At 38.9% G+C, this 19,072-nt stretch overlaps 1 protein-coding gene across 1 annotated transcript; it reads right to left on the minus strand.

Annotated features, from left to right (window-relative positions):
- Window positions 1–268: 268 nt before the first annotated feature.
- Window positions 269–17,619, minus strand: Tyrp1 (tyrosinase related protein 1). Its single transcript, XM_057785220.1, has 7 exons — window positions 17,235–17,619; window positions 14,495–14,817; window positions 10,978–11,182; window positions 6,704–6,871; window positions 4,898–5,077; window positions 1,281–1,427; window positions 269–474 (listed from the first exon to the last, which is right to left on the minus strand). Exons 1-7 carry the CDS (start codon window positions 17,617–17,619, stop codon window positions 269–271), a joined length of 1,614 nt encoding a protein of 537 aa, XP_057641203.1.
- Window positions 17,620–19,072: the final 1,453 nt, after the last annotated feature.

Below are 19,072 nucleotides of genomic sequence, written 5' to 3' on the forward strand. Positions count from 1 at the left end.
TTAGATATTATGGAACTGGTACAATATGCCATCTTAAACAGAACTAATAATTAGAACACATTGAAAAAATTCTGAATTCTCATCCCCGAAAGGCAATGCTTTAATTCCGACACACATCCTCTAAGAAATTTTCAGACTTAAAGAGAGCGAGTTCCTGTCTTATACCTGCTTATTTATGTAAGAAAGAAAAGAAGCTAAATAAAATGTGGGTGATCACTGTGTTTCAGTCGGGTTGCGTGGTCCTCCTGTGTTAGAGGACAGGTGGCTATCAGACCATGGACTGATTAGGATTTGGGAGCTCCTCGTATTCCTCAGCATAGCGTTGGTAGTGATCAGTGAGGAGAGGCTGATTGGCTTCATTCTTGGTGCTTCTAGAACGGATCAGACAGGAAACTCCCACAAAAATGACAGCCACAAGTAACAGTCCAGCCACTACAGCAATCGTAATGATTTCAGAAATAGTGAACTCCTGACCTGTTTGAAAAATAAGAGTAAAGCAAACATTTCAATAATCATCACCAAAATCTGATAGCTCGTATTTAGGCACTGTTCAAGGACTCTATAGAGTCCCTCGTATTTAGATGAATTGGTCATTTTACTCAGCACCTGCCTTCTTGAAGGTACTTCTTAATTCCTTCTGTGAATGAGACATATCGAGATGAATGTTATTGCCATTCCAAAGTTAAAGACAAGACGACTCAAAGAATAAAGACCCTGTACAGAGTCAATGGGTATAAGAAGAATTGCTGGTTTTGGAGTCTAGTTTCTTCAAGTCCCAAATTTGGTGATCATTCATGATATTTTGGTACTTTTGTTGAGGAAAATTTACAATAGAAGGTCTTTAATTTTAAAATTTCAAAAAGCAGCATTTTTCTTTTAATAGATAAAAGAAAGTGGCATAGTCTTATGAGTAACTGGTGACATTACAGGTGTTTAAATCGAAAACTCATTCTCAACTTGGCTGGAAACATAGTCTCTCTCATGTTAGACTTGACTTCAAAATTTCAGTTTTGTTATTTTCAAGATGAGAAATAAAATACCTCTAAAGATTATGAAGATTAAGTAAAATAGAGTACTGTGTGATTACCTCATTACTGGGTCCGAGTGAGTACCCAGTAAATAATAAATTCCCACATTTTTATTCTCAAACAAGAATCTATGGGAAAGCTTCATAATCCAATATAACACACCAAGCTCAGCACACTGTGAGGACCATACCTTTACGATGACACATTTGCTTTCGGAGAACACCACAGTAAAAATTCACTAACAACACTGACCTGGCCATTGAACTTCATAGGCATATCCCAAGTTGTCAGAAGCAGTAACAAACATCTCTGTGTTGGTAACTGGAGGCCAGAATGGTACCATGTTATATTGCCTGTTATGTCCAATGGGAGCATTTTCCAATGGGAAGATAGAAATATCTAAAATATTCCAGAGGAAACTCGTAAGCTGGCAGAAAGTTGACATCAGAATAGTTGCAATGCTCTGAAGATGGCTAATGTGCAAAGAGCATGTGGAAAGTGTTTCCAGAGTTTACAGGAAATATGGGCACAAGGCAGGTGTCACTGCAGAACAGGGTGAATGCAGTACCAACTGTATCACAAATAGCAAAAACCCAGAGACAGACATTGGGGTTCAACCTGAAGATCAGAAAAGCAAACCAGCCAAGTCACTAGCGAGCTCTTACTTCTAAGAAATTTTCAGACTGAAAGAGAGCGAGTTCCTGTCTTATACCTGCTTATTTTCAACCACTACCTTGATCTGCTACTATGTTGATCTTGTGTAGACCAGGGTGGGCTTGAACTCACAGAGATCCAGAGATCCATCTGCTTCTGTTTCCCAAATCCTAGGATTAAAGGTATGTGACCCCACTGCCTGGCCTCTAGTGACTTAGTTTTACCTTCTGGTCTTCAGGAAAGCTTTATTTATAAAGCATAAATAAAATACCAATATAACAAACACTGGTATTGACAGAACCTTTAAAGTCAGAGTACTTGAGTGGCACTGCTGTATAAGAACCTCCCCAGCTCTTCTGTTTTTATACTATAGAAGCTTCTTTAAATAAATCCACAATTTATTTACAATTTACAAATTACTCAGTGGTCTGTAATTCAAAATTGAGAGATGGTTGCCTTGGACCTTAAATATATCTGTGTAATATTTCTTAATATTTTTTTCTTTTCTTTCTTTTTTTTTTTTTTTTTTTTTTTTTTTTTTGAGACAGGATTTCTCTGTAACGTTGGAACCTGTCCTGGACCTAGCTCTTATAGACCAGGCTGGCCTCAATCTGCCTGTCTCTGCCTCCCAAGTGCTAGGAATAAAGATGTGTACCATGACTGCCCAGTCTGCTTTAGCTTTTTAAATGTTGCTATTCTGACTTCATATTTTTATAATTCTACAATTCTGATTTCCGAAGAATCTTCAATATGTTTAAAACTTTGATAGAGTTCAGAAAAATAACTCTGTCCTCTCTGCTCCTGGAATGTTTTCAAAAGTCTGTTTTTGTGGGACTGTTGCATGATTTTCCCCCATTTCTTACTTTAGCTGTTCTCATTAATTCATGGCCTCCTTTCCCAAGGGATGTTTAGAAATAAATGGAATATGTGGGAAGGTGTCTGATTGGTCAGTTCTCATTTTTACTCAAGTTGACTTTTTCTATAGTTTAAGACTATATTTTATCTGAAAAAATGCCACAGGCTAGCTACTGTTTATGGCCTTTCTCTACCCACTGACTGCCTAGTGTCTGAGAATCCTTAGACTGCTCAGAGCTCAAGCAGAGGGGTTGGGGGGATGATAAGAAAAAACAACTTCCTGCTTTCATCAACAACCTTTAGATTAGATCTGGGGAACCATTACCAAATTTATATGAATGAGCAATAATTAGGTTTTAGCCACTGAATGAGACATAGAATAGTACACATTTTCATGGTTTCTACAAAAACTATAATAAGAGAACACTTCTATTCCCTTTGAGAAATCTAACACTCATAGTATTGGCAATGACTGCATAGATATTACTTGTATATTTTTGTCTAGTTCTTCAAAGCCTGTACTTAACAAGAGCTGATTTTGTTCATTTCTAAACTATGAATTCCAGTTTGTGTAGTGTTACAATAAAAAAGTAATCGAGTGAAAAAGACAAGATCTCCTGAGTAAATTGAGAGTGTGGGGATCATAGGAGAGGGTAGAAGGGTAGGGAGAAGGAAGGGAGTGGAGTGGAGAAAAACATATAGGTCAATAAAAAACAATTTAAAAATAATCCAGTGAAGCACACTCAAAGTGCTAGCCATTATTTTAAACAGAACAATCTTGTTCTGACAATTATTAAGTTGAACACTGGAGAGATTGGCAAAAAGCAAGTGCTCGATGTAAAGGTATACGCTAAGGAGTGGGGAGTATGTTGAAAACTTAGGGAAATGGCAAAATGTAGATTACTGGACCTAGGTTGAATCATAAAAATATTAATTTTTTATTTTATTTTTTAAAGAAATTACAGTAGTTTGAATGAGAATGATATATTTAAATGCTTAGTTACCAGCAAGTAGATCTGTCTGAGAAGGATTAGAGGATTAGGAGGTGTGGACTTTTTAGAGTAGTTCTGACATTATTGGAGGAGGTGTGTCAATGGGGGTGGGGTGGACTTTGAGGTTTAAAAAGCTCACTCCAAGTTTATGCCTTTCTCTCTCTCCCTGGTGCCTATGAATCAAATGTAAACTCTCAGCTACCGTTCTAGCACCATGTTTAGCACAGGATGATAATGGACCAACACTCTGAAACTACTAAGTAAGCACCCAATTAAAAGTTTTCTTTTATAAGAGTTGTCTGGGTCATGGTATCTCTTCATAGCAATAGAACAGTGACTAAGACAGAAAACAACACTATAAGTAAGTAATTCATTGTCTGTTGCCGTTATCTATTTAAATACACATGAAATATGAAGCAGGATACCAATTAATAAATTTATAACCTTGCTAGTATTTATGTGTGAATTGCCTGTCTGAATTCATTTTTTGAGACATCTCCCTGTACAACACTGGCCAAGTCCTGAGTACTGGAATTATAGTCACTACCATAACTGTCAAATTACTTGTTTCTTAAATGATTTCTAACAGAATAACATTTTGACCAACACATGGATTGTTGGTCTGGGAAGGTTGCAACAGAGCTTTCTGATATACATAAAGAAGTGTGAGGGCCTCGCTGGACAGATAAAGCAAAAGAGAGCTAACCTTCAATATTGTGTGTGCATGATAAAAGCACGGCAGCTAAAATTCAAAACATTTCCAAAGTATGAAAATTTATGATGTTTAAACTAGTGGAAATACTTTCATGGTTTTGAAAAGCAACATACTTCACTTGGCTGAGTAGGAACACAGTAAATGAGGTCTCCAAAATAATATTTTAAAGAATGCAGTGAAATGAACTTGAAAGAGATTTCCTGTGGCATGACATAAAAACTCTTAACTTTTCAAGTCGATCAAATTTTCATTTTTTTTGAGGCCATAAAGTAATACAACTCAGAATTACAGATTATGGATATGGCATGTTTAGTGTTTTGTGGAACCCAAGAATAGGTCTGTACCATTTTTCTATTTATATTAAAAGGAAGTGAGAAGGTTTGTTGGAAAATATGGGTAGGAAAAACTTGGAGCACATGGGAGTTGCCTTTTCATGACAGGAATGCCAGTAGTGACATCTTAATGGTAGCAGTACTGAGAGACTTCCACAGTATTCAAAGTGGTTTTGAGTATTTGGCATGGCTGGATGGGAGAGCTACTACATCTTTATTTTGAGTCTATTTTATGGTTGTCAAGTGCTAGCTTAGATTGATAGCAACACCACCAGAATAATCCCTTTGCGAAGCCTGCAAAATCATAGAAAAGCATCTCACCGGCGTTATACCTCCTCAGCCATTCATCAAAGACTGCATCAGTGAAAGTATGCAGGAGGACAAAAATCGGATCATTGGGAGACAGATGGGTTTGTCCTCCTGTTCCGTTCAGGAAGAGGTGGGCCAGGTTGTGAAGGCTTCGAACAGCAGGGTCATATTTCCCGGTGGGATCACTGTAACCTATATTTAAAAGTAAGGATGAATATAGTAGAAAACATTGTGAGTCAACAGCATAGATTATATTAGGAAGCTATTCTTCACAGCTTGCCAGGCTAAATATTGCCTCAGTATAATAGTGTTGCCCCTTGTAGTAATGGCTGATGACATTTGCTTGCTATACTCAGAACTAAGTTAGTTCTGAGCTGGTGGTGTGGTATTCCAAATGTAGCTTCTAGGTTAAGAATAACAACCTGCAAAAGACAGCAGTCAAAATATATGAATGCTGAACTTTGACGAGGCACAGATTTTTTTGCATGGAAACAGAGACAGTGAAAATCCCCCAGTTACTGCTTCCACCACTGAGAGCGCTGCTGTCACTCTCCTGCAAACTCTCCTGCCTTCCTCCTTTCTAATGACTGCCAGCATATTTATTTTCAGAAAATTAATTTTGTGGGGATGCTAAAATGCCCTCAGTTTCTCTCTTTTTCTACATAGTTTAAAAAATCTGGAAAGATTCTTGTTAAAATATTTAGAGAATTTTTAAATCCCTTTACATATAAGGCAGATGAGGATAAATGCCAGTTTAGGTCAGAAAGCAGTTGGGGCTTGTGATTTGTGATAGAGTTAAGTGTATCTCATTGGGTTGAACTGCCATGTCTATATAGTCACTCATTCATTTACTCATTCATTCATTCTCCTATTTTTTTTGACTCAGGGAACATAGTTAGCATATTGCTTTTAAAAATCAGTACTGTATTCTCATAGATATCAATTTAGTATCTATATGTAGTAAATATTGAGCCAATTCTGTTGGTGAATTAGTATGACTTAAATAAACATATGGAGAGTGTACAAATTTGATAGCAAAAGGGAATAGAACTGAAGTTAGTGATTGGAGTTACAGTTTACATATCTCTGAGCATAGAAGAGAGAGAATCATTCTTGTTGGAAGGGTGGTGGTGCATAGCACCAGTGTGATGCTGGCACTGAAGGGGAATTTCAATAGTAACAAATTTAAAATTAAGTTAGACATAATTATACTCCTTTAGAAATTTAAATGCATTATCGTTGGCTGTCTCAGAAAGGCAACACCTATTTGAACTGCACTACTTCAACTTAAAAATACTTCCACTGCTATGAGGAAAATCAAGCTAAACCTCAGTAGACACTTATTTAATTTTTATAGACCTTTAACATTTGTTATAAAGTGTTTCAACTTAAATAAAACTGCCCAAACCAGACTTTACAGGCTGTCAAGCAATTGGAATTTAAATTGTTAATCTTACCTTTTAAAAAGCAACAATTTGATGACTACGAAAGTTACCTGTAATGCTACACTGTGATGTCATTACACAGGAAACCAGATAACTGCCAGGCACTAAGTTGGAAAGGCTATAGAAATCCAAGAGGTTTGAAACAATAATTCTCCATGATTTTTTCTCTGATAAACAAATATAATCTGATATTCCCCTTACTTATGAATCTGAAATTGTGACTAAATCAAAATCAACAGTCAATTCATATAAGCCCATGTGATCAATGTGGCATTCAAACGCTTTTTAAAAGCATCTAATTTGGGGCTCTCCAACGTACCCTCCTAACTAGATTAATTCAAGACACCAGTTTTTCATTTGTTTGTTTACTTGCCTTCCACTGTGTTTCGAAAACTGTTTGTAGAATTGGAATAAAAAGGAGGTGTGTCAAACACACCAACCTCCAAGCACTGGGTGACGTCCCGTGGCGCAGGAAGACGCTGCACTGCTGGTCTCCCCACGTTCCCAGCTGGGTTTCTCCTGATGGGCCCACCCTCAGTGCCTGGGGAGGAAAGGCATGTACACAGTTAGAGAATGTCTACAGGTCTGGCTACTGCTTTTTCATATACAGTGAAAATACTGAAAATTAGATCCTTGTGGAATAAGTAGGAAAAGACATTCTCACTGTGAAAAATATCTAAATAACCCTGTCCTGCTTCTGTGAACTGAGACAACCTGATATAGCAAAACATTGGAAAAAAACAATAATCACGTTGACAGAATGGGTCTGTGTGCTGCTAAATTCAACAAGCTTTATTAAAAGAATATAAGAACATGAGAAACTGAGTTTTGTTAAGAATAATCTTATAAAACTAAATATAAAACTAAAATATAAACCAGGCAGTGGTAGCACATGTACTTGGGAAGCAAAGACAAGTGGACCACTGAGTTTGAAGCCAGTATTGTCTACAGAACTAATTCCAGGATAGCCAAGGTTATACAGAGATACCCTGTCTCAAACAAACAAGCAAACAAGCAAAGAGACAAACAAACAGAAACCTTAAAATATATATTTCACCCTTATATGAAAATTTTTACCCAAATGCCATCTGTTACAAGTCTTTAGAGAGGTAAGAAAAAAATACCCCCAAATCTCCTTGGAATTTTGTGCTTATTTCAATCAACAAATGTTTTCCACTTTTAAAAAAATAAATTAATGTCATCAATAAACTTTTGAAGGGTAGTATGGATGCCTTAAGGGAGGGAAGAAAGGTAAAGAGAGAGAGGAAAGGAGAGAGAGAGAGAGAGAGAGAGAGAGAGAGAGAGAGAGAGAGAGAATATTATGAAGAATAGATTTTCCAGGAACTCTAAATGACAAAATGACTGGGGAAGAACTTCTGTAAGTAAAGTCAGAGAAATTCTGTAAAGTGTGTAGTCTAGAGAGGGACGGTAGCACAAAACCGTACACTTCCTTCTGTTTGTCTCATGAGCACCTGAGCGCTCTCATCAATCCTGGCACAGCGCCAGGTGCTTTCCAGGATTGACAAGGAGTTGGTGTATACTTTCCTATGGCTCTTTGGTGAAGAGCTTGCAAGGCGCAGAGCAAGCTCTAGGGAATGATGGAGTTAGACCAGAGCCACATTGTGAAGAAATCAGGTTCCAAGCTCAGAAAGTAACACTTAATTCACTGGGAAATGGAGAAAACTGCAGTGAGTGGGCCAGAGTAAGAATGGTTAAGAACACATGTTATGACTCGCTATGGTGATTGAGAGACTCATAAGTGCTCCACAAGGACAAAGCAAATAGCCCATTGGCCTGTGAGGGACAGCACTGCAGCTTCAGCTTGTTTTTCTTTTCATTCACAAATGTCTTATATTGAATCCTATGTACAATGTCCCCTATCTCTTGCATTAGCATAACAAGCATTAAATACCATAGCAATAAAACATAGACCTCTGTCTGTTAGGATTGCAGTATCCATGTACAGTTTGGAGTATAGACTATACTCAAAAACATTCAGGCATCACTAAATCTAAAGTTCAACTTTTAGCTGTATTTGGGGAATTGCTGTTTGGGAATTATCAGTAAATCCCATGAGGCTTGAAAGTAGGTCTACTTTGGTTGCAAGAAACCACACCCTAGTTCACCTTATGGTATTTTATGGTTGAGACTTTGGGTAGTAAAAGAAATTGGTAGAGCCATTTTGATTTTATCTCAGTGGTTTTCAAATTTAGTTAAACATGGACAATCTCTGCTAATTCAGTCACTAATGTCCTATGACTTCTAGTCCTGTACAGTTCCCACATTGGAATGAATGAGAAGTTCAGAATGTGTGAGGGAAAAACAGATTTGAGAAATTCTGTAAAGAAAGAACCACCACTTTTTGTATGACGAATCATAGATGCATTATGAGGGCGAAAAGAATGTCAGGTGTCACTGACTCAATTTCCCAGCCACTACATTTCGTGAAACAAATAAATAACAGTGTGTCTGGAATCTCTAAAGAAAGGTCGATCTAAGGACATGTATGCACCAGTCTCCAGAAGAAGTCAATGAAACTATAGAAATGGATAAAATCTTCTCAGACAGAAGTAGGATAAAAGAATAATTTTCATGGGAGTTGAAGAAGGTATATAGTAAGAATCTCATACTGTATGAGAAATATGATGTGATTGATAGAGTGTTTGCCTTTATTCTTTACTATGTTTGATTTTCAAGATTAAATGTGTGTGTGTGTGTGTGTGTGTGTATGTGTGCACATTTAGAGATCACAGGGACACCAAGTGGGTTCTAGGAATTGAATTCAGGTTGTCACCCTTAACAACATGAGCTTTTACTTTTACTTGACTGCTTTGTCAGCCTTCTTTACCTTGTTCAATAAATATAATGTTTTATTTTTAAATCTTAAATTGTCAGAATGGACAATCTTAAAATTCATTTAACCAAGGAAAAGTAATCTTCAATTTTCACAAAGTTATGAGGCTTATTAAATAGAGTGATAGGAAAACCTATGACAAAACGAAATACTTTCACTTTTATTTTTTCCTTTTTTTTTTTTTTGGTTTTTCGAGACAGGGTTTTTCCTTTTATGCCATATTTTCATGGACTTTAAAATTTTTTTTCTTTCTGGACTTATGAAAGCCAAGTGCTCCAGACCTGAATTTGACCCAAGATCCCACAGGAAAAAGTACATCACGGCACACTTGCAGTATCAGCATTGGAAAGGCAGAGACAGGTAGAGCCCTAGGCCTGGTAGTGAGTCATCGATGTGTTCTGGGGCAGTAAGAAACCTTGCATCCCCATTCCCCTGCTCTATAGCCAGAAGGAGCCTAGAGCCTGGCTTTAATCACAGCCCTTGAGAGACAGAACGAGTCTGGCAGTTGAATCTCTATGGGCTACATAGTGAATTGCAGGCCATCTAGAGCTACACAGTGAGACACGGTCTCAAAACTAAAAGAAAATAGGTAGACAGAGCTAAAAGAATGACAACTGAAGGTGGCCTATGGCGTACATAAGCATATACACATACATACATATACACATGTGTATTTGCACACCCATGAACATGAACACACACAGACAGACACATGCCACATGATTATGTCTAGCCACCAGCATGGCAGGAAAATATCTAAGAACTCCCAGTCCTAAGCACAATAAGCCTGGTGAGAAAGACATATGTGTTAGTATATTAAGACACTCTGATCTTCAGTTTCATTCCTCTGTCACAAGGTGGAACCAATTGCTCAGGTGTTAGATTGCTAAAGGAAATATTCATGTATTATCACATTTCTTATATTAGTATAAAACTAAATATTTTTCTAATGATAAAAATGTATTCAGTTAAATATATTTAAACTATTTTCTTTTTAAGTGCCTAAAGCAATACAAAAATTTATACATAAAATACAAGCAGAATAATATACCACATATATAATAATAAATCATAACCTTAATTTTCATATGGAAAATCAAATATTTTTCTGGAAATGCCTGAAGTAGAAAAACAAGAAATAATAGAGAACACCAACAATTAAGACTGTGTTAGCAGCACCGAGAGGGTAACTGTGTTTCATGGAAGAACATGGGAAGCTCATGAACAGACCAGTGTGCAGCAGAAATGTTCTGTGCAGAGACACAGTAGTCAGAGATGTGTATGCTCTCTTCAGGAGAGCTGGAGCTGAGTCTGCAGGCATCTTTCTTTCTTTTCCCTATGTATCCCCATGAAAAGTATCCCTTTTGGATGCTGGTTTTCTGAACAAGCGTGGAATTTTCCTTTTATTTTTGTTTCCTTCTTGTTCTGCTCCCAGAGTACTCCCAACTAATTTTTTGCGTATTTCAGATATTCTTGCAGGATATTTTCAGTAAAATCCCAACCCAAGACACATGACTGCTAAGTAGTGCTTAGTGTGTTAAGAGGATTAATGTACTCTAGGATTTTTGAAAATAAAGTTAGCAATGTACTGATCAAATTGCTGAAGAACAATAATAACATACACAGATACTTATTTCCCAGGAGCACCTTGTAGACTGCTTTGCATCTCCTAGGTGCTCAGTGTGCACCTGCATTGGCAGCAGGATTCATTCTGAAGAAAGAGGCTTTGCAGGGGCACAATCACTTTATCTAAGAAAGAATAGTGAATAGTATCTCTGTCATTTGGGTCTTACTGTTGCAAAGTGTTCCCAGGGTGTCGTAATCTTCTAAAGACTCGCAGACCACTCTCCATTGAGAAAAGACAGAGTTGGGGTTTATAAGAGTAGAATCAAAGCTGCTTCTGGATCCCATTAAGTCATCGGTGCAAATATCACAGACGTTTTTCCCAGTTGCAAAATTCCAATAAGGAAGGGAGAAAGAAGGCTCCTGCAGCATCTCCTAGATCACAGAAATCTGTTAGTGGTCCCTGCTTCTACTTACATCCTTTTTCTTGGCTTGCTTGACTCTGGTGTCCTTTTCTGTTAGCTCTATCCATGTGCTAAAGAACCAGTGCATGCAACAATAATATCTAGGATCCCAGAGAAGTTAAGGACCTTATTGAACAAAGTTTATAATTTAGTTGGAGGACTCATATAAGTAGTAGATTCAATGAAACTCACTTCATGAAGAAATTCCTACAAATAATTTTGGGAAAATATTGTTTTCATTGTTGGCAGACAATTGTGTTTCTATTGCTTTTATTAAAATTCTTGATGTTTCTATTTCTTTTGCTTTCCTAATATCTTTGCGTGTCTCCTCCCTCCCTCCCCCCACCAAGATCTGTGTAATAGTTCTGGTTGTTGTGGATTTTGTAGACCAAGGTGGCCACTAACCCACCTCCAGAGTGCTGGGATTAAAGGCCTGCACCTCCACTGCCTGGCTCTACTTTCCTGTTTTTAATGGAAGCACCACCAATTCTTTGCATCATGTGACCTCAGTTTTGAAATGATTTGTGGAACAGTAAGTTTTGGGGTTTTGTTTTGAATATGGTCTGAATGACTGTAGTTAGGTAGAGTCTGGTTTGCTGACAGACTGCATATTTTGTCTCATACAGATTCTGTTTGCAAAGCTCAAAAGTTTTGTTTAGAGACCTACACTGCGAAGCTGCACTAGGAAGACAGGAGTCTGTCTGAAGCTCACAGACAAGATGCTAAGCAGATTCAGAATGAATTCTGTGCCTGTTGTTTTTAAGACCAGTGACCTAGTTCCCACTTAGAAATCATCTCACACTTTTTGAAAATGCTTGAGAAGGATACATGCTTATTTTATTGAATTCCTTAACACACTGGTGTGGGAGGTCCTTCTGTCCTATGTGCTGCTTTTATTCGTTAATGAATAGAGAACTGGCTTGGCCTACAGCATGGGAGGAGAAAGGCAGAGTTAGGGAAAAGCGATGGATCCGCCTGAGACAGACACTGGGAACTTTGCCGGAAAGCCACTACCATGTGGCGATACAAAGATCAATAGAAATTGGTTAAATTATTATGTAAGAGTTAGCCAATAAGAAGCAAAAGCTAATGGGCCAAGCAGTGATTGAATTAATCCAGTTTCTGTGTGATTATTTTGGGTCTAATCTAGACTGGGAACAGGGGTCTGCTGCTACAAAACACTGTTTCCTTCATTCTCTTTCTTTGGCCCTTGGGGAATTGCTTTCAGAAGGTGAGATTTAGTGCAGAGCTGCTTTTACCTTGGGTAACTTTCAAGGGCCTGTGTCTTTCTGCTCCTTTCCTGTGTCTCCCTTCTGACAGGCATCTCTTTATCCTTGGGTGTTTTCGAGCTCAGTGGCATTTCAAGGCACTCCCAGCTATTGATCACTAAAGGTTTGTATTACTCATACAAAATAAACACTGTGCTTTACAAAAGTTAGTGACAACTTCTAAGGGCTCATTAAAAGTCAAGATCAACTGTGACTGGGCAGCTGACATTTGGGAGCCAGAGCACATTCATATGGTGTTGTGTGTCACAGGTAGCCTGGAACGTGATGATGCCTTGTGCTAGAAAATGGAAGTCATCGAGGTGGAAGTTGCAACAGCAGAGTGGAGGAGGCTGGAGACACTTCTCACCCACATTTCCAAATTCTCATATGCCATTGGGAAAATGCCTTGAGAGGATGAAGATCTAGAGTCCATTGCCTGAAGGCGTAAGTCACAAACAATTCCACACCAGTTTGGAATTATGATTAATAGGGTGGTATTTATTTAAAGGGGAAAAAAACTTACAGATCACCGTCCCAGACAACAGCCCTCTGTGCAATCAGGAAGGAGTCTAGTCACCGGAAGCAGGAAGTAAGAGAGAACGAGGAGGGAAGTGGCCACTTTTTTAAAGGGAGACCACGCCCCAATGGGCTGGTATCTCAGCGGCTATTGGCTGGAGGAGCGGAAGGACCTCCTGCAACAGTTGCCGATGGCAGATTTATCCAGTCACAATCTATTAAATGTCTTCCTTGTAAACAGAGCCTTAAATATGATGCTGAGAGGAGTAGAGGGACTCATTTAATCACCTTCAAAGTGGATACAGACAGACTCCTGTCAGCTATCTTTGTATTGCAGTGCATCACTCTGTCTCTCCCAACCATTGCTCTTCCTTGAAATGCTAGCAGAGTGCCCCAAAAATCAACAGTTGTTTTTAAAAGAAGATATTAGTGAATTTTAAGACTTTAACTTTGGGATCGAGATTCATGATTAATGCTTCAAATAGGAAGCAAGTTTAGTTCACAGACTTAATAATTGAGATTCAACAATAAGCAGTTTTATTTGTGCTGGATACTGCTCCTAGGACCTTTTGCTTGCTAGGCAACTGCTCTTTCTTTGAGCTAACCTCACAGTCCCTAAACTGTTCACTTTCTGAATGACAGTATTTTTTTCAAATATTTGTTCAGTTAGTGAAAAGGCAGCAGTTAGATATTTACGATACTAGATATTCTAGTGTCTTTTGAGTGTATCTGCTTATAAAAAAGGCTTGAAGTTACTGTGCTTATTTGATGTCTACTTTACATTCCTCTTCAAAACACTAGTTTTCAAATGACAATTTGCGTCTAAAGATATGCCATTTTGAGGTCCTTTTAGAAACTCTCTATATATTAAAGGTGTGTAAACTGATATTTTGATATATTTGAATGTGTGTATGTATGCATTTACACACACACATATATATACATATATATATACACACACATACACTCACATGGAGTAAAATGATTATTACCCCCAATAAAATGAACACATCAATCAGTTTTTAGTTATGTGATTTTTTTTGTGTGGGGCTCTTCTGTAAGCCTTAAAGTGGTAGGGGATATGAAAAAGTTTAGTTCAGTGGACATGAAAGGAACCATCAACTTTAGAACCATCAGCTGTTTAGGGGCTATGTGTGGATGGAAGAGCAAGGCACAGTGCACCCCTTCCCAGGAGGTGGCGCCTGCATGCATTCTACAGCTCAGGATGAAGGCCTGGAAGCTGACAATTCCTTTGTTTCCTAAATCATTTCCAAACTTTTAGTTCTTGACCAAACAAGGTCTCCATTGTTTTTCTCATCATTAGCATTCTTTCATTTCACTGCACAAAAGATCAAGGTTGTGGAAAGAATCTTACCTGGAAATCACAAGTATCCTGACAACGTGGTTGTTTTGTCATGGCTCATTCTTGTCATTCAGCACAAAGTGAATCGCAATGATTTATTTACACGTAAGGACCTAAAACCCAAGATGGAACATACCTGCATGTCTCTCTCCAGCTGCAGCAGATGGTACCTGTGCCACGTGAGAAAAGCTGGTCCTTCATGAGAGAAATCCACATCACCAAAGCTTTCCTGCCCTACCCCAAGGAAAGTTTTTTTGACGGAATAATAGTGTGTCCAAACAAAGTAGTTGTAGATGGAAATGTTCTCGAACTGTGGTGTGTTGCCATCTGGTCCCAGTATGTCTTCTGACCTCCTTGTGGCAATGACAAATTGAGGATGCGTTGTGCGCTTTGCCATATCCAAGGCTCTCACAAAGTGGCTTCTTTCTTCTGTACTTAAGTCAAAAAGATTTCTCCTGACTTTAAGGATGAAAATGTTAAGTTGTGAAAATCAGCACAATCATATTACAACATGCTATGTCCCCCGTGTCCATTAGTTCATAGGTGCTCCCATTCAGATCTTTTATAAGCTACTTAACTGGTTAAATATAATTTCCAAGATGCTTGGGATCAGATAGGTTTTGAGTTTACAGATTTTGAAATATTTTCTTGTATATTATATTTTGGGGATTAGGTCCAAAGCGAAATGTAAAATTCATTTGTTTCATATACACTCCATTATACACATAGCCCAAGACAATGTGAACCATAGTTTCATCAGTTTGTGTTTAAAACAAAAGTTAGCGGTATGGGACTTTCTATTTGTAATACTATATTGGGCTTGATGACTTTTGGAGTTTGAGGAATTTTGGAATGTTTGATTATGAATTCCCAATGTGTATGTTCTTAAAAGCACCCCTAATGTAAACCTTTGTTTAAACTTATCTCTCGCCCATTCCCTCTTTTTTCAGCAATTTACTTTAATGGGGTCCCAGGCCTTAGTAGGTCCTGAGACCTTATTACAACCAACTCCATGATGGAAATACCAATTAGGCTGTAAAACTCATCACATAGAAAACACCACCTGCCAAAACTAAAACAAAGGCCTAATCCATGGACATCCATAGAGCTCTGGGAAAATCCCTTCTTTTCAGTTTCTGTAGTTCTGCTTCTGACTAACTGATCGTGTTAACTGAATTATGCCAGGCCAGAACATGATTTTTGTGCATAAAAGCTCACCCTGAGGAAGGCTCAGGGCTACACTGGCATCCTGAGTACTCAGTGTAATCACTGGCCAGCTAATAAAGACTTTCTAAAGCCCTGTTCAGGCACTCTTCTATGGTGCATACCCTACAACATTTACTCTTGAGTCTTTAAAATCTTTTTAAATCTTACATGAGGATTTGTGGTTCTGTGATATTGTCATGTTTATTTCTGTTCACTATTGACATTTTTTTTTTGTTTTAATTTTCTACTTTTTTCTGAGATAGGATTTCTCCGTGTAGGCTTTGTTGTCCTGGAACTGGCTCTGTAGACCAGGCTGTCCTCAAACTTAGAGAGCCTCATGCTTCCTTTTCCTGACTGCTAGGATTAAAGGCATGGGCCACCACCCCACAGTGGAATTTTCTACTTTCAAAACATCATAAATCTTATAAAAACAAGGCAGATGAGCCCAGCATAGTGGTTAAAACAGAGGGTTTTCTATATTTTGGCACATTTTCTCAGGTTCAATTTTCATTTATGTGGTATTTGAATAAAAAGAACTCCTGTTTTCCAAAGACACAAAGATCCGAAGAGAACACACACACACACACTTAGACCAGGATGTGGATGATAATAAAATCTCAAAAGATAGTCTGTGAGGGGCTGGAGCGATGGCTCAGGGGTTAAGAGCATCGCCTGCTCTTCCAAAGGTCCTGAGTTCAATTCCCAGCAACCACATGGTGGCTCACAACCATCTGTAATGAGGTCGTGCCCTCTCCTGGCCTGCAGGTATACAGACAGACAGACTCTTGTATACATAATAAATAAATAAATTAAAAAAAGATAGTCTGTGAAACCCTTGGTCATTGTTTGAGACATGGAAAACCAGCAAGTACTGCTGCTGTTACTGTTTCATGCTGCACACACTTGATCCTTCATCTAAAATGCAAGAATTCCATCACCACTGTGAGGAACTATGGTTCCCCATGGCAGCTCAGAGAGGAGAGACTGCCTTGTTAGAGTTAGATAGATCTCAGTGGGAATACCATGCTTGCCAAAGGTCCAGATCGATGAGTTTGGCCTTTCTGAATCTAATGGACAAAGATTAGCATAAACACCTCTAGTGATACAAAATCAGTTCCCAACACATAGTTACTGCTCAAGCATTTTTGAAGGAAATACGGTGTGTGTGGGTGACATAAACAAGTGTGTGAGGACCAGAGGAAAGTGTTAGCTGTCCTCTATCACTCTCTGCCTCACTTTCCTGACGCAGGGCCTCTCGCAGGCCTTCATGACATTTTGGCTAGACCTGTGGATTTTCAAAACTCCATACTTGTCTCTCACCCTTAGGTCTGGGGTTACAGGCACATGTGGCCATACCCAGTTCCTTAAGTGAGTGCTGGGGACCTGAAGTCAGGTTCTCCTGCCTCATCAGCAAGTGTTCTTACCACTCACTGAGCCATCTTTCCAGACCCTTGGAAACACTATTAGTTAAAATGTGGGGGTTTTAATCTCAAACTTCTATACCAGACAAAGTTCTTCAACTTCCTAACCTTCAGTTTGCTCAACTAGGGAAAAATGGTTGAGCTCTATATTTGTAGGTGTTTCCTGATGTAAGTGATTCAGGTTCTGTATATTGTGTATAACCATGAGTCTTAATTGAATGAAACTGCCTCCCCCATCTTTCCACTCACCTACGAGAATTTTCTGGTCGCATGCAGCTCCTCTCCACCCAGGACGGCAGGTCCCACAATTGTGTCCTGAGAAATTGCCATTGCACTGACATGTCCTATTGAAGAACTTAAGAGGCCAGCCCTCTCGGTCATCTTTGCCATCGTGGGGGTAATGGGGGCTGTGAGGCCGGGAGTCTGCGGTCACAGACTCACACCTTCCCCTTCCTGAAGATGAGCCACAGGGGTCAGTCCCAGGTCCAGAGGAAGGAGACAGATCTGGGCAACACTCTCTACTTCTCAGAGCTGCAACACTGGTACACTCTCGTGGAAACTGAGCCCAGGCTTGATGAAAAAGCATCAGGGAAAGGAAGAAAGAAGCCAGGGGGAGGACTTTGTAAGATTTCATTCTTCTAGAAGTAAGAATACAGGGTACAGATCTAGTATGCTGCTTTTTGCAGGGAGGAAACTGAGGTACTTAGATCAAAGCCAGCTGAAAAAAAAAGGCAGAGTTACAAAACTTTTTTTGAATACTGTTCCCAACCTACTCCATAATGAAGTCCTTCCATGTGGAACAATATTACTAAAAATAAATAAAACAATTTACTTTTAAATATCAAGCAAAATACCTAGATCACTGAATCCATTCTCCTGGTATTTGAGTTTTCTTATGTAAAACTTCTACTTGTAAGAATCCAGTTCTAGGGCAGGGGAAATGGCTTAGTGGTTAAGAACATATATTGTTCCTTCAGAGGAACTATGTTCAGCGCCTTGTACCAACATCAGGTGGCTCATGATTCCTTGTAACTGCAGCTCCAAGGGTTCCCCTCTGCCCTTGATGGGCACCTGCACTCATGAGCACATATCTATATGCAAACACATAATTTAAAAAGAAGACAGGGCTAATCTAAAAAGACTTAACCTGGATATCATTTACTGAAAGCATCTACTAGCAGATGACAACCATACTAACATTTAACCATGGATCTGAAAGGGGAATTGGGAGCAGGCACCTAGCAAGCAAATCTCATCCCAGTACAGTTTGGCCACAGTTGACCCTCAACAGACCTGCTCACCAGTACCTTCAACTCCGGGAAGGTTTCTCTGCTGTTCTCCTTCTGAGCTTGTGTTGGATGTCTGCTTGTCCCCTGGTGCCAGCTGTTAATTGCATATGGGTTTCTGCCAGACAGTAAATCCCAGACGATCACTCACACTGGGAGGGGCTGGTTCTCTCCTCCAGCTCTCACTAATCCCTTCTCACACCAGTGAATTCTCCTGCCCTTTAACTACTCCTCAGCACATGACTCCCTCCCCACTGGTTCCCTTGTGATGGCTAAGGTTTTAAGAAAAGGTCAGACACACTGATTTGGACGATGTGTTAGAGACACTGAATAGCTTTTGTTTTCATTGTAGCGATTTTATTTTTTTTCTTTATCTTTATACTACAAAGGATGAAATAAGATGGAGTGCTTTCTCAGCCATACAAAGTCCAGGTGGTACTGGTATCCTCTGGTAGCTCTTAAAGAGCCACTTTCTCCTGAAACTGAAAACTCATGTATAGGTAGCCAACATTCAGATGTAAGCCTGAGTTTGGAATGCATGATTACACATGTAATCATGTGTAATTTGCACAAAGCTTGTCAGAACTCACGATCAGTGTTAGCTGTTCTTTTGATGCTAAGCTAGAAGTGTGCAGAAAACAATATATAAAATAACCCGATATGTGTTTAGCAACCAAAAGACAGCTAAGGATCTGTCTATAAATTAAGGTAAGAAATAATAAGAGCACTTGCTTCTGTTTCTAGTTCCTTATGTATGTTCTAGTTCCTTATGTATGCCAGCATATAATCTGTTAGAACCAG

Source organism: Chionomys nivalis, chromosome 11 (assembly GCF_950005125.1).
Source record: "Chionomys nivalis chromosome 11, mChiNiv1.1, whole genome shotgun sequence".
Lineage (NCBI taxonomy): Eukaryota > Metazoa > Chordata > Mammalia > Rodentia > Cricetidae > Chionomys > Chionomys nivalis.